Source organism: Indicator indicator, chromosome 15, assembly GCF_027791375.1.
Source record: "Indicator indicator isolate 239-I01 chromosome 15, UM_Iind_1.1, whole genome shotgun sequence".
Lineage (NCBI taxonomy): Eukaryota > Metazoa > Chordata > Aves > Piciformes > Indicatoridae > Indicator > Indicator indicator.
In genome coordinates this window covers 15988641-16004716 of record NC_072024.1, presented here as the reverse complement: position 1 = coordinate 16004716, position 16076 = coordinate 15988641, and the positions used below count along the sequence as shown (strand labels likewise).

At 36.4% G+C, this 16076-nt stretch overlaps 1 protein-coding gene across 1 annotated transcript in view; it reads left to right on the top strand.

Annotated features, from left to right (window-relative positions):
• CACNA1D (calcium voltage-gated channel subunit alpha1 D) overlaps positions 1 to 16076 on the top strand; it is a 185011-nt gene that overhangs the window by 59013 nt on the left and 109922 nt on the right. Inside the window, exons 4-7 of the mRNA XM_054387621.1 lie at positions 6336 to 6475; positions 9983 to 10125; positions 11443 to 11595; positions 12568 to 12764. Of these exons, the coding sequence (XP_054243596.1) occupies positions 6336 to 6475; positions 9983 to 10125; positions 11443 to 11595; positions 12568 to 12764 (633 nt within the window). The remainder of the gene's footprint in view (positions 1 to 6335; positions 6476 to 9982; positions 10126 to 11442; positions 11596 to 12567; positions 12765 to 16076) is intronic.

The window sequence follows — 16076 nt, the reverse complement described above, 5'->3', positions numbered from 1 at the left end:
AAGCTGTCTCCTTTTTCACACTGGAATCCTAGCCCTCAGGAATTCTGAGATCTGTCCCCGTCTTTGTAGTCCAAGATATGGGGATGGGAGTGTCCTGGAAGCAATTCAAGGTCAAGGGACATTGCTAGTCAAACATAAAACAGCCTCATGCATATAGAACATCATGTGCACTTGAACTACAGAAAGAATGTCTGTTGGTCCATGTCTGCGTTGAATTAATACAGTTATGGGTATATAATTATAATTTGCTAACCTTGCTGCAGAGCTCCTGTCAAAAAGCAAAGCTGCATTTGCAAGAACAGTAATGCAGACATCTGACATAGTTGACAGCAGTAGTTGTATCCCCTCAGGTGAATCAAGAGTGATCTGGAAGAGTTGACATAGTTTTATTGCATTGATCACAAATTCTTAAACCAAGACATAGTTAACCTAATAGCTATCACTGAATTTTTGAGTGAGAAATGATTCTAATAAAAGGGTAATAATATTCATGTCTAATCAAGTAAATTATTTCATCAGCTTCAAAAGCAGGAACAAAGTAAAACTTTAGTGCTGTTTTCTTTTTGCCAGGTATATGGATTTCATATGTGTTTCATTTTCTGTATTGGGAAACTACTGTAACATTTTCCAGTCATGGGACTAAATAGGCTTAATTTCCTTTTCTTTACTATGGTGCAACTCACAAATTATTTTTAGGGCAATACAAGTAGATGAACTGAAAAATTAGTGTTTTGAAGTTCAGAATTTGATTTCTGTCTTAAAAATGATCTGTTTTCCCAGTGGCTGAATTTGAGGAATAGTTGTTTGTCAAAAAAATAAATGGCTTTGTGCAGTGTCAAGGCATCAGTCACACAGTATGTTTGATAGCTCCTGATTGATTATTAGTCCCATAATGAAGAATGTAAAAGTATCTGGGTTTGTGTATGTCTAAACTGCAGAAAGTGGGTCAATTTGGGTACTTCACTTAAATTGAAACACTTTATCTGCTAAGCAGTTTTTACTCTGATACCTTACTCAGGATAGAAAAATATTTCCTCAGTTAGGAAATATTGCTGATCTCTGATGCCCAGGAAGTAGAAATTAATATGAGAGGACTTAATTACATAGCATAAGAGATTAAAGTTTAGCAAATTAATAACTTTTCAGTTTGAAACAATTAACTTGTGAGAGATCTTAAGTTAAATGTGGGCTTTTGGTGCATCACATTACACATGTAACAGTAGCTTTGCATATTTCTTTCAGAGATTTTGAAAATATGAAGATAATAAATGATGACTAATGTACACCATCTGGCTAGGGTAGAAAATTAAAAAAGATTCTTCCTGAGCAACAGGGTTTCTACGAAGCTGATACACATAAGAAAGTAAATGCATTTTTTTTCTGAGATAAATGAAGTTCTAATCACTGAAACTCTGTAGATAAAGGGTGGCCTTTGTTTTGTTCCCATGGTCAATATAAAAGTGGAGCTCTATCAGGAGAGCAGAGTATCTTATCAGTTCTGTTATTGCATCACATACTCAGAAAAAGATTGCTGAGACTTGAAGATTTTGAACAACATTAGCAGAAGTGTTAGACAGCTTTGCAGGAATAAGCTGCCTGTGAAGAGAGATGACCTAGCTCCACAAATCAGTGAACAAACTAGTATTAATCTATGCAGCCATGGAATTAGATCTTTAGTAACACAGACATACATTTGTGCTTCATTTCTTGTTTAGATTTATGGCTGTCAGGCTTTTCTTTGCTACTTTTGTGATTGCAATAATAGATGTTGGAAATTATGTACAATTTCCAGTTTAATTTGTGCACTTTCTTAGAGCCAAAATTATACTGTTTCTTTCAGAATAGATTTTGGATTTCAGGCAATCAGTTTTATGCATTTCCTTAGTTTTTGTTTGTCTTCTTTCTTAGTGTTCCTTCTTTCATTCTTAATGAAATATTCACTTAAAGGTCTCAACTAATTTGAAAAAAAATAAGATGTGCAGGAATAGTTGTCTCCGCTACAGAGACAAGAGAACAGATAAATATGTGCATCATAAATTGTTAGAACTGCAGACTTCAATCCATATTTTTAAATTGTCTTGTACTGCATTAGGTTTATTTTTACATAGCCTACCTCTGCAACTCTTTCAGTAATACTGAAAATGCTGTGGTAGGTTAAGCCTTTTTCACTGTTGAGCAATGTTTGCCTGAGCTCTGGATGTGCTAGGTGATGTATGGCCTACCAACATGTCTCAGCTGCAGAGGGAAAAATTGATGTCCATAGTGACTGGAAAGAAGCTATGGAAGTGTGAGAAGGGACTGCCAGTACCTTCCTGAGGGTGAACAGGTTGTTAGATTTTCAGTTCGTGTTAGAACATCTGCTGGCTGCCTACTTATTTGAAAAAACTGAAACAAACAGTCTGCAAAGAAAGTACAGCCTGTACTTTTAATATTGTGAAGTGCTGGGCCAAATTATTCATCTGGCCTCTGTGGAAGACACAAGTTATGATTTAGAAAAAAAATAGAATGTGTAAGAGCATGAAAGAAAAAGAAGGGAAGGAAAGAAGGTAGGGCGGGAGAATGGAACACTAGAAAATAATAGACCTCTTTGGTTGTAGATGTGTAGAACTATTTATGATCCTTTTCTCTCAGGGTTTTCAAGAAATCGTGGCTCTTGGGTTGCTCAGTGCCTATTGTTACAAAGCATCTTTCTCTTGTGTCATTGACTCTCTTAATAGCATCGTCCCTGATTCTATCTTGTATGTATTATGAATGTGTGTTTCTAAGGGCAGATTCTGGAACCAGGCATAAATATATTTTAAAACAGGGAATAAGGGTGGAAGAAAGCATTTCCATTCCTCTACAGAAAGGAAGGAAAACTTCCCCAGTGTCCTCTGTTATGTAGAATGCAGGGACTTCTACATGTTGAGTGTCTAGTGGATGTATGTAGTTCTCCATGCCTGAAGGTATCTGTACTTTTCCCTGTAATCGTGTGAGAGAATTATCAGAATCGGATCAGAATAACAGAAGTTGCAGAACTGTTAACTGGGAGAGACCTCTGAAGGTTTCCTAGTTCTTGAGCTCCTAACAGGACTGTCACCATCACTAGGTAAGGTCAGCTGTGCATTTGCCTAGGTGCATCTTCAAAACTCCCTCTTTTGAAGTTGTGTGTTCCCATTTCACACTACCTTTTGGTAACGAAGCTGCTTCTGACATCCTTTTGAGCCTCCAGCTTGTGGCTGTTTCCCTCTATTTTACCATGTGCTGCTACTTCATGTTTGGCTTCTTAGTCTTTTTAACTCCCCTTCAAATAGCTGTAGTGTACTGTTAGACTTTCTCTAAGGCTCCTCTTTGATAGAGAAATCTTTCCTTTAGTGGAGTTTACACTTTTCAACACTTTCTGAATTGAGATGCAAAACTCCAGTAGTGTTGCAGCCTCACAGTACTGAGTAGAGGTGAATAATAATTTCCCTCTATCTGCTCACCAAGCTGTTCTTAATACAGGCCAATATGGATTTTTTCTGATTTACAATGAGCACATATTGAATTTGGTGTCCACTATAACTTCCAAGTTCTTTCTAGCTCTTATTGGTGTGGGTTTATTTAACATGAGGTGCAGAGCCTTGTATTTTCCATGCTGAAATTCATGTGGCTTCTATTGTTCCAGCTGTCAAGATTTCTTGTGGTCCATTTGCTAAGTGACACACACTGACCTTAAGGCCACTACGTCCCATATTATCTAGAAAGAATGGCTGCAATACTCTTTAGGGAATAAGAAAGAGTCATGCTAACATAAAAATGAAATAAAATTAACAGGAAAAAGACCATTATTATTTTTAAAGATGTATGGTAAGTGATAAGGTAGAGTTGTTTGAACTGTCACATTAAAATGACCTCTAAGCATGTTGTGCTGGGACTAGAACTAGTAATAGGACACTGGATGTGATAACCCAAGATGGCATCTTGGCCCAGAAGGTCCTATCCAATCTTGTGTCCTATATATAAAGAAGCTGTTGAAGTTTTGCATATATGAAATCTCCTAGGTCTTTTGTCTTGCCTTTTCTTTTACTACTATAATTTCAGTATATATTCTGTCCATAGCAAATTGCCAACCACAATATTTTTGTCTTCCTTATGCTGTCTTACATTGTTTGTCTTTGTATAATCAAGCTGCAGACTTAGTTATATGTAGGGAGACAGAAATAGCTGTTATTGTGAAATGTGTTTGTGGTAGGATTTGCTTGAATTTAAGCATTTCTGCAGTGTGTTTCTCAGGAATGTCGATGATTTATGTTATTGTAATCTCTGTGGTGCACTCTAGCCAAAGAAATCTGATGGCTTGTGGTGCACAAACCATTCACATTTCTTCTGTGAGGCCACTTCACTCTTTTTATCCAGTAACTGTTCCAGTCTATTCATGCTAAATTAACAGCTAAGTGACAGGAACAATTTTGAAAGAACTCTTGGAAATATGAGGGGAAGGAGAATGTCTATCAGTTTCAGTGGGCTGGAAGATTTCATACAAAATATAATGCAGCTGGGGAGAAACCTGTCTTGGGTGAAGCTCTGCAGTGTTTATGAAGTGTATTCAAAGCAGAGGGCAAAGATGGGAGCACAGGGCTGAGCTGAGCAGCTGATGAGATCCAGGACTTCTTGCTTTGCACAAGGAGAAAGCCTTAACTCTCATAGTGTTCCTGGGGTGCTGCTTGCTGGAGATGAAGATCTGGAGGCGGGGAGTATGTAGTTTTTTGATAAGTCTCTACATTTATTCAGTCACCAGTGTCAGAATTATAAATGGATATATCACATCTTACACATAACCAACTCTCAGTGACCTTTACTGAAATGTAGCTTCCCAAATTAAAGTCTTTGCACATGAGAATGTAGACATCTTCGTTTAAATTGCAGGTGGTTAATTTGGGGTTTGGTTGGTTGTATGTGATAGTGACAAGCTGTGGAACAAATAGCAAATAAGTGGTTTCAGGTGTAATGTCTGTGCTATGTTTGAGTATGTGATAGTAGAGGGTTGTAATCCTTACCGAGCGGTTATAGCCCATGTAATTAGCATTGTGTGTGATCAGTGAGTAACATCATGTGCTCAGGTTTAAAAAAATGAATCATTCTCAGTATCACAGTATATCAGAGGTTGGAAGGGACCTCAAGAGACCATCAGGTCCAACCCCCCTGCCAGGGCAGGATCACTTATGGTAGTCTGCACAGGAATGCATCCAGAGGGGTTTTGAAAGTCTCGATAGAAGGAGACTCCACAACCCCCTCAGGCAGCCTGTTCCAGTGCTCTGTCACCCTCACTGTAAAGAAGTTTCTCCTTATGTTGAGGTGAAATCTTCTATGTTCAAGTTTGAACCCATTGTTCCTTGTCTTATTCTTGCCTCTAATATTTGCATAATAACCAGTAACTGAACAAAGTATTACACAGAGTGATGAAATTGTAATTTCTGAAGGTAAAAAGAACAAACGTGTGAACAGATTTGTTTTAATGTCAGTGACTTTTACGATTTATCCAGATCAAATATGCTGTTACTGTGGAAAGAAGCAGCCACAAAAGTTGTTATCCAACTACCTAGGAAAAGAGATTCAATGTACAGCTTTTTTTAAAGTGAGAATTTTGATAAAATGAAGAAAGTAGTGACATTTAACAAAAGCATTGAAAAAAATCTGAATTTGGAGCTTCTGTGATATAAGGTGGCAATATATTGATTTTTAAATGTCTTCAAGCATATTACAGTGATTTAAAATAGTTCTGATGGCGTGGGAGAAAGAATAAGTCAGTGTGAACGTCCATGTCAAGATGATATTGCAACGCAGTGTAAAATTAAATGAGGACTCTGTTAGATACCTTATAACTTTTTGAATCTCCTTCGTATGGGATAATACCATCTCAAACTCCCATATTAGTTAATGGTGAATCCAATTAAAGAAAAGTTGTTATGATGCATAGTGAAAGCAAGCACAACACTGCATACTTTTTAAGGATATTTTCAGGGCCCTGTTCTACAGCATTTTCTGTTGTAATGAATGCAAAGAATCCCATTGGCCTGAAGGGGAGTAGTTGCTTAAGTAAAGGTAGAGTACACTTCCATGTTTGCAAAACCAAAACCTTTTTCTTTGACAGAATGTGAAAACAGGAAAATCTCATGCAATTCTGTAATTATAACCTTGTCAGTAGAGCTATCATTAAGTGCTATGCAATTAAAGCCTGTAAAATAAACTGCTGTGAAATGTTGCATCTCCTTAGTCCCCATCAACAAAACTTGCCACTTACTGCAAGTTCTAACTAGTAAAAGAGCTGTTATATTATGTTGTCTCATTGTACTTTTATTTTTTATCTTTTACAGGAAAAAGTAGAATATGCCTTCCTGATAATTTTTACAGTTGAAACATTTTTGAAGATTATAGCGTATGGATTATTATTACATCCCAATGCATATGTTAGAAATGGATGGAATTTATTGGATTTTGTAATAGTAGTAGTAGGGTAAGTAACTTGTCCTTCATTATACAAAGATTTAACATTTTCTGTACAGTGAGGTAGGTCCAGGTCTGTTTGGCTATGAGTAACGCTATATGCTTGGTTTCTGTTCCATAAAAGAACTGGTATGCGTGAAAAATCCCCAAGCAAGTTCTAAAAGTTTTCAGCAGGATGTGTTGCACAGCCAGCTTTATAGTAAAGGTTCCCAGGGAGTTTTGAGCAGTGCCAAAAAATTTTCTTCACTGTTGTGTTGCAGAATCTTTCCCATCTGATTCTTCCAAGGTGAGCTCCTGATGCCTTCCATATGATAAATGTTGCTCTCCCTGGGTCCATACATTATGTCATCTATTCATTTATCCTAATACTGCAGTTATGTGTGTATCATCTGCTCTACAAAGACCTCTGGGAGAGCCTTTGTGTTTCAAGGTGGAGAGTAGTCAGGGGAGAGAGTTAACAGAGTAATTCCGTGGAGATTCCCAAAATCTGAGCAAAATTGGGCTTTCTTTTTTGATGCTGTACATCAGGGCCCAGATATGTTTGACCTGCCCGGGTAAGAATGCATGCTAAAAACTCCTTTTTGCCCTGTGTGCCTTGCTGTACCAAGAAACCCTGGAGAGTTTGTTCTGCTCCTCAGAGGTGAGACTGCTTGGGCCTTGTGCAGGTTATAGAAGAATGGAGAGTGGAACATCCCACGTGTACATTATGCACCTGCTTATGATAAATGATGTTTTGTGGCAGCAACTTCATGGCAATGCTAGTTCGTTGGAAGATCCTACCTTCAGCTATGTAGGAAGTTAATCTTGAGGACCATGTTCCCAAATTCCCTAAATACTGTGGAGATTATGTTGAAAAAGAGATTTCCAGTGCTGTAAATTGTGCTTACTGAAAGTATTTATAATGTAGAACATGGGGAACGTAATCCATATATGACTTTGTATGTTGTGGTTGGATTACAAAGAGCACCTTGGTATACAATGTGCAATTCCAGTTTAATTTTTAAGTTCAAGCTATATCAAGAGTTGTCTGTAATTGAAAAGACCAAGAAGTCAGTGTGTAGTATACTGCTCTTAACTCATATCATTACATTAAGGGAAAAGAAAAAAGATGCGAAGTAAGGGAATTTGTAGTAAAAGATGATTAAATTGAATGTATGAAAGCCTGATTTATAACTACTTGATTCTGAGTCACCAAATGTTACTGGGAAGATTGCATTGGGGCCGGTCAGTTGGCATTTGGGCTGTTTTGGTGCAGGACTAAAATTTGTGTATAAATAGATCCTTCATCAGGTCAGGTCATTCTCAACAGATTGGCCTCTGTGCCTGAAGGGGAATCTTGATGGGCAGGTGGGGAGACTATCACACATACAAGTTCTATTCTCTTGCCAGGCAGTCACTTGAATAAGACCTCTTCCATTTGTCAAGTGACCATGAAGTTACAGTAACCCTGGAGCAGTCTAATTAACATGACCTCTATCTTTGGCTGTGTCCTAAATACATGATAACTAAAAATTTTTCCATTAACTCATAAAACACTCATCATTGGAGGCTAAATCTAGTTAGGTCAGATGCTCAAACTGAATCCATGGAAAATAAAAAGGAAAAAGGAGTACATCTTATCAAATACATGAAATATTACACCAAGATTTAAAACTTAGCTCAAACACAAGAGTTCTGTAATAGAAATCATCAGAAATTATCATCAGTCTATCAGGAAAACAAGGTGGACCTTTCTTAACATGTCAGGTGCTGACAAAACTTGGAGCAATATTTTTGTTTTTGCTTTTTTTTTTTTTTTTTTTTTGAGAAGAACACTACCCACATAAGCAAGTAAGCAAGCATAAGTCCATTTATTTAATTAATACTTAAAAGCCCAGTGAAAATTTGATTTTTTTTTTTCTTATATAATCCAAGGTGGATATGGAATCACTTCTGGATCTGATTCCATTTGACTAGTTTCATTGTGAAATTTCATTAGGTGTTGTAACAGCTTTGAAAGTGCTGCCATGAAGTCCTGTATTGAATGTGTTAGATTGAATTGGCCTCATGTGCTTTCTCAGCAGAAACTTGTAGCAGTCCAAATGCATAAATCACTGCTAGCAAAAAGCAAATGTGTATTGAGACTTTTTTCCCACAACATCAAATTTGAAATTTAAACTTTGGTAAACTCTACAGGAAAATAAATGTCAATTTTAATAAAGGAGGTCAATGGTTTTATATCTTAATGGCTGTATAGGCTAGATACAAAATGAGAGAGATGTAGACATAGCTGTGAATGTGATGTTTTCTCCTGTCTTTGTTGCCTCTCTCTGAAACTAGTCAGGGTATGAATTACTTTCAGAGCAGTCTACTATTTGTCTTCATGCTATGCCACTTAATTTCCATTGATTTTTGTGAAAGAATTAAGGTCCTGGTAGAGGAAGCTTTTGTAGCACCTACCTATACTTGTAGCCCTTTAATTTTCTGAATGATGTGTGAACTGACAGGCTGAAAGCAGCTTCTTTAATTATGGACTTGATTCAGAAGTCTGTTTAATCATACCTGCCTTTAGAGCATGAATAGTCACTCTGAAACCATGGAGGTGGCTCATTTTCTTAGAATTATGTTTCCATTAAATTACAGGTCTGAATCAGGACCTGGAATATTAAATGCCTGGATTTCTGTGGTTATGGCAGTATGTAGTAGGTTGCAAGTGTTCATTCTAAGATCTGTAGTCTTTGTGGAAGGGTTTTACTCTGGAGGAGAATGAAGCATAACAAAGAAGGGTATTGACTGATACATGTCAGTTGTTTATCGGGGGGAAAAAAGCGTCTTCAATGTTTTAGTATGGGCAACCTATTAAATACTATGTAATTTTTCTAGCAACTATTCAGCCCAACAGAGTTGTGAAAACTTTTTTGAATTACTGGTAGAAGTAGGAAAGAAAAATAAAACTTTTCTTCCAAACTGTCCTAATGAGTGACTAGCTCACTTCTGCAGAGAAGGAATACAAGGACTCCCAGGAGTCATCTGGGAATATTTTTACCCTCTGCGATGTGTAAGAAATTAATCTTCATTAAATGTTGGATATTTAATATATTCAGTTCTTGCTGACTGTATTTAGAATATTGAACTACAATGTCACTTGGACTTCATATATTCTAGCAAAATTGAAACAGATGGTTTCTAGTGATTATCTATTTCATGTTCTAAAGAGAAGACGAATTCTCCAAACCTTACAGCTAAAATGCTTGAACGAAGAAGTGGCAAAGTAGCTTCACTTATTTAAAAATAGCAGATTGTGTATACAAGCAGAATGCTAATTTATTGGATACTGTGTGATCATCGCTCTCTGGAGGGATTAGAAACTCTTGCACTTCATAACTCTTCCTGCCATGATTTAATGTGTAAATATACCTCTCGTTCTGACAGCTGAACAGCTTTTCAAAATTATCTGCATTTCAAGTAATTTCCTAATACCATGCAATGCAAGATAAACGGATGGTGATGACCTTACTCCTTTAATTTCATTTTCTAGATTATTTAGTGTAATATTGGAACAATTAACCAAAGAAGCAGAAGGTGGCAGCCACTCGGGTGGCAAACCTGGTGGCTTTGATGTCAAAGCCCTAAGAGCCTTTCGTGTATTGCGACCTCTCCGGCTTGTATCAGGAGTGCCCAGTAAGCTCTTTTCTATTTAATTCCATTGGAATGAATACTGTAACTGATCTGATTTAAATGTCTTGTTCCAGAACATTAACAGAAATGAGATAATATAAAGTTGACTTTTTTTGTTATCTGGCTATGTGTATAAAGTGAGTTTCAAGATGAATGATACCCTCTTTGGAGCTGAGCAAAGGGTTATGAATTTATTCAGTGTATGATCTTCTTACACAGTTCAATAGCCAGACAGGGGAATGCACTTCCTTTTCAGCAGCTTTTTATGAGAGTAAACTACATCTTAAAATGCAAATATGCCAGAAAATAAAATTCAGACTTTTTTTTTTAAATTCTCAAACCCTGCAGATCTGAAAGTGTAGGTGGCCCTTTTAAAATAGTTGATATGTTGGTAAGTGTATGCCAAAGCACATTACACATTTTGTGTTTCCTGCCCCCTCCAATGCACATGAATGCCTTCTGTTTATCCCAGTAGAGCTAACAGATAAATTAGGAAATGTAAAAAGTAGAACAATATTATTTAAGGAAAGCAATTGAATTTTCTGATAATCTTTCCTGTTTGCTTTTAATATGCTATTAATTACTGAAGCTGTTTGGGTTGAATAAGAGGTTCATGGATTACAATTCAGCTCTTTCCAAAACATTTGAAAGAATAATCCTAATGTTGTCTTTTACGTGGAAATGATCATGATGATGTATGTATATAGCAAAAGAAATTAAGCTAAGGAAGAAGCAGTCTTATAAAATGTCAGAACCAGAGGTCTACTAAAATGAACTTTGTCTTTTGGTAAACCCAAAAGTTTGCTAAATATTCAATTAAAAAAAATTAAATAGCTCTGAAATCAATGAGGGATAAATGAGTGAAAAAGATGTTTTCCCCATTAATAGTTCTCTATTTATCTCTCCAGACCAAAAAATAAAGTTTTGTAATTGACTGAGTGTACCTTTTCTCAGGACTTGCCACAGAGTTTTGGTTGTGGCACAAAACTTTTTAAAGGTCATATAAAATGACCTCCAGCCACACACTGACTGCATGCCCTTTCTTCCTAAAATCCCATAAATCCTTGTGACACTTCAGAAGTATTGATTTCTGTGACATAACCTTTATTAACAGAAGAAACCATTTGACACTACATTTTTAATTCTTTTGAAGCATTTTAGGATTCAGGAACATTTTGTGGTTCTAGGCAGTAGAATTTTTGAAGTGATTTACTCTGCATGCCTATATCATTAATTTCTAATAATGTGTCATTATAGAAGACCTGGTAAGGTGAGACAGAGGTCTGGTTCATGTTTTCTATCTTCTTTTTCTCCTTTTAGGTTTACAAGTTGTCTTGAACTCCATTATAAAAGCCATGGTCCCCCTACTCCATATTGCCCTTTTAGTATTGTTTGTAATCATAATCTATGCTATTATAGGATTGGAACTTTTTATTGGAAAAATGCACAAATCTTGTTTTCTAATTGATTCAGGTAAGTCATGGAACTTGACTAAAGTAAGAGATTAAATCTCTTTTCTTTCAAGTCTGGGATTTCAGTTTGAAACAGAACGGGGCTAAAGCACTAATACTGCTCTAGTCCCAGTTTTCCCAGTGGCTCTTAATCTTAGGAAAAGTACATTAAATTTAAAACAAAAACAGCAACGAAAATGAAAGCCAGGTTGAAACTACAGCATGCTTTGATTAGGTTTTGATTTCTGAAATGTGTAACTGCAATGTGAGCAGTGAAAAATAGTAAGAACGGCTCTCCACAACTCAGTAGTTTTTTCTCATCTCTGGTTACTGAAAAGCTAACTAGTCCTGTTCCAGGGAAGACATACTTACCTGAGTTCACAATCTGGCAGTGTCTCTCCTTTAAGATTATGGCAGTATGGTAAGAAGGGCAGTTCTGAAATGAACAGAGAAAGGAAAGAGTGTTCCTCCATCCAGGTGAAATGATGAAAATGTTTCTTATGTGAGAGTTTTGAAAGAGCAAAGCAAGATAAATGAGATATCTGATGGCTAAAGGTACATTTCTGTCAGCTAAATAATGGAGCAGGCTGTATGTAGGAATTAGTCTAGACCTGGGGTTTTTTGGTGGTCCATACGTTAGTATGAAGTGGTATGAAGTTAAGAAACAGCAGCAAAGAGAAAAAAATTAGCCTGAGGAGATCCTAAAGTTATGTTGCTTTATTATATGCTTTTTCCCCACTGCTTAATTACTTGAGATATTTTATACAGTCTGTTTTGAGATTTTAAGGGGCCTATTTTAAGGTTATAAGGCCCAGATGCAAGAGACACCATCAGCTCCAAAGCTCCCATGAGTTGCTTTACTCAGAATTTCTCAGGTTGATACCTGGATTCACTTTCCAACAGGACTGATACTTTTTTTGCGTGAATAGTTAACTCACAAAACCTGAAGAACTAAAAGCTCTTTTTTTTTTTTTTTTTTTGGGTCAATTTTCAGATATACTAGTTGAAGAAGATCCAGCACCTTGTGCATTCTCAGGGAATGGGCGTCAGTGTGTCATGAATGGCACTGAATGTAAGGGTGGATGGGTTGGACCAAATGGAGGCATAACCAACTTCGATAATTTTGCATTTGCAATGTTGACTGTGTTCCAGTGCATAACCATGGAAGGATGGACTGATGTGTTATACTGGGTAAGTTCAGAAATCACTGACCTTTGTTTACATTCAAACAAGCTTCAATGTTCAAGTAAGAAATAAGCTGTTTTATAGTACTGTCAGCAGGAAATCTTGGTGATTTTTGCAGCAGATGAGCTCAGCTGCATACTTTTTCCTGTCAGAGCATCTTACTGGATTCCTCAGGCTAAAAAGACATTTTAGAAACAAATTTATTCATTGCTTATTTGAGGGAGATTTTGCCTATTCTGTTTGGATAAATGTAATATTATATTCATGTCCTTTGGACTAGCACTTTTTTTGTGCACTTTTTTTTTTTGTAGCACTTTTTTTTTAAGTATGCCTTTCCTGATTGAAACTGTAGAGCTCTCTTTCTGCAGTATCTCTAAAAATAATGTGATGGTTTGAAACTGTCTTTTTAATTTTTCCTTGCAAAGTTCAGAACAGAGAAAGTGAAAGAATGTAAATAAGTCACAAATAAATAAATAAAAAAATCACAATATTAACATAAATGAAAACAAAGCCTGGGGACTGCAAACCGTTCGTTAACCCTTCAGAAACAACAAATCATAAGAGCTGTGAGCCTAACGTTGTCTATACAGAAGCAGCAAAAAAAAAACACCCTGTGTAAGCCCCTGCCTTTAAATGCTACTTTAACATAGGTATGGCACCTCCTCAGTCTTGTAACATAGACACCTGGACAGAGGCTAAGAAATTGAAGATGTATTTAGTCTTCATCTTATGAATTGGAAGAAAAAGAAAATACAGATTTAAAGGAATAGGGTCACTTAGAAATTGCCCTGCCCAACACTAGTCCAATCTAAGGACATTATGTTCTTTTGTGAATCTTTAAGCAGCCGAAGATGTGATGTGATTTATTTGTCCAAAGTCATTCCAGAAGTCTGTGACAGAGCCTATCTACCATAAGTGCTGAAAATCCATGCCAATCACCTGTACTGCCTGGTTCCCTGCACTAAGTCTTTGCAGCATTTAGGGAAACATACACATTTAACACCTTTTCAGGCAACAAGATACCCACATTTCAGTACCTGATAATTCTGATACATGTTAAGAAATCTTTACTGAGTCTTCATTAACAGCACAAAAATTAAAACCATTAAAATAATGGTGGTGAATATTGTCATGGTCAGACAAAATGCAAAGGATAACCAAAAAAGAAAAGGCAAAACTGCACACATGACACTCTAATTATTTTTTAATAACGTGATCCCAGAATAGAAGATAGGTACACAGATGTCAGCTTTCATTTTATTACAAATTATTCTGGGGTTATTAGACAGAGGAGCAAATATTTATTGACCTTGTGAAATATAATCAAACTTAGATATTTGAGTGGTTTTGGAATCTGTCTTAACTGACATTTATACAATTATAGATCTGATTTCTTCCTCTCCGTAGGCCAGCAAATTGCCCATCCTCAAGCTGAAATTACTTTCTGAGGACATCAGGAATGGCAATTTGTTTTAATTTTACCCCTGGATTAAAAGGAAGGTAGATTTAGCTATTGTTAGCTAAAAAATTGGAAAAGATTTTTGTTAAATTCCAATTATGAAAACATTAGGGGTATACCAAATTGCAATAAAAGTCTGCAAAGAATCTGAGGAAACCCTTTTAGCTAGAGATTCATGGATTTTGTGTTCTTTTTACTTAGAAATCTGTTGATGATATACAGACTGAATGAGTTTTACACAAAACAGAAATAAAACTAAACTCACAAATATTAGAAACTACACAAAATTCTAATTTCTACTTGATCACTGTGTGAACATAAAATTACCTATAGATGCTTAGCAGGTGTAATCTGAGTGGGTGAAATATGTGCAGTATTTTGCGTGGTGTTCTGACAGCTGAAAATGACAGCTTCCAATAATACTCACCAGCACTGCTTGTTATCACCTGGTTAACAACAGTAAACTTGGCTTAAAAATTCTCCAAGCATCAGTAATGATTTCTTGTGCATATCTACTATAGATGGAGGGCTTGATCCTGCTACCTCTAGGCACTCTTCAGATCCTGGTGACTCACATGGACATCCTGCTGCTCACCAGTTTGCATCTGAATCCCATACATCCTATTATTTTCTAGTGTCTCCATCTGCCTACTTTTCTTTTTTTTTGATTTACATGTAACACACTGGATAGCACAGATCATGTTTCATCCATAAAAATGTGGATCCACTCTCTAGAGCCAAATGCTGGACTTAACTACAGAGGTTAAGGGGTAGTGTCCTTGTTTTTAACAGCCAGTGCAGCATGTGCATACCCAAATTGTGCCTACTCATTGGTACATCTTCTCCTTTTATGTCAGGACTGTGATTATTCCCAGTCACTGTCCTTTCTGTTTGCTCTCTAGCCCTAACTGAAAGCTTATCCTATTAGTTTTGGATGCCGGTACAGTTCATGTTATTGGCAAATTATCAGCTTCTATATGCCCAAGTCTTTAATGCTCTGGCTCACATTCTAAAGCTGAGAGCATAGTATTCATTGCCTCATTTTCAGTTCATACTAGCAAGCACTCAAGAACTACAAAATCTGAGTCTGCATTTGCATATCTGACTCTAGATTTGTTGCCATCTCTTTCAAACATCTAAATTTATAGTCTATTAATGGCAAACATGTATTTTTATAAATGGCTTTATTTTAGCTATTTCACTTATTCCATAGGAACACACACAATGCACAGTACTACTTGCCAGTAAAATCCCCAATTTTCCTATGAAAATAGTCATAGAATATAAATGATAATTTCCTTACAGTGAAGTTCTCTTGAGTTCCTACACTCAAATGAGCTACGCTGACAGTACTGTAAACAGAATGAGAAATGAGCAGGGACTCTGTGAAACAAAAATGAGCAGGGACTCTGAAACAAAAAACTATGTGAGAGGTTGCCAGCACAGCTGATTTAATGAAGCAACTGTACTAGTGGCTACTGAATTTTATTAAATCAGTTTTATGCACAGATACTGCATTACGACCTCAGATATAAACAGTTCTTCAGTCCTCTGACACCTGCCTAGTGCTCTAGCACTCTTCAGATGGATATGGACATTTCTAAAATTGAAGCACTCAAGCTGTAATTGCTGAATAATGGTACATTGATATATTATATGATTTTGCCTATTTATACATATATGTTAACAAGGTACTCCCGCAAAGGTTCATATTTAAAACACAAAAATTATCACTTAAAATGTCTAATCAATCTAAAACATATCTGAAACTTGCATAAGGCTTAAGAAAAAGGATACCAGCTTCTTAAACCTGTGGTCTGTGCTACTGTTTGATGGTAGAGTATGTTATGAATAAAGGA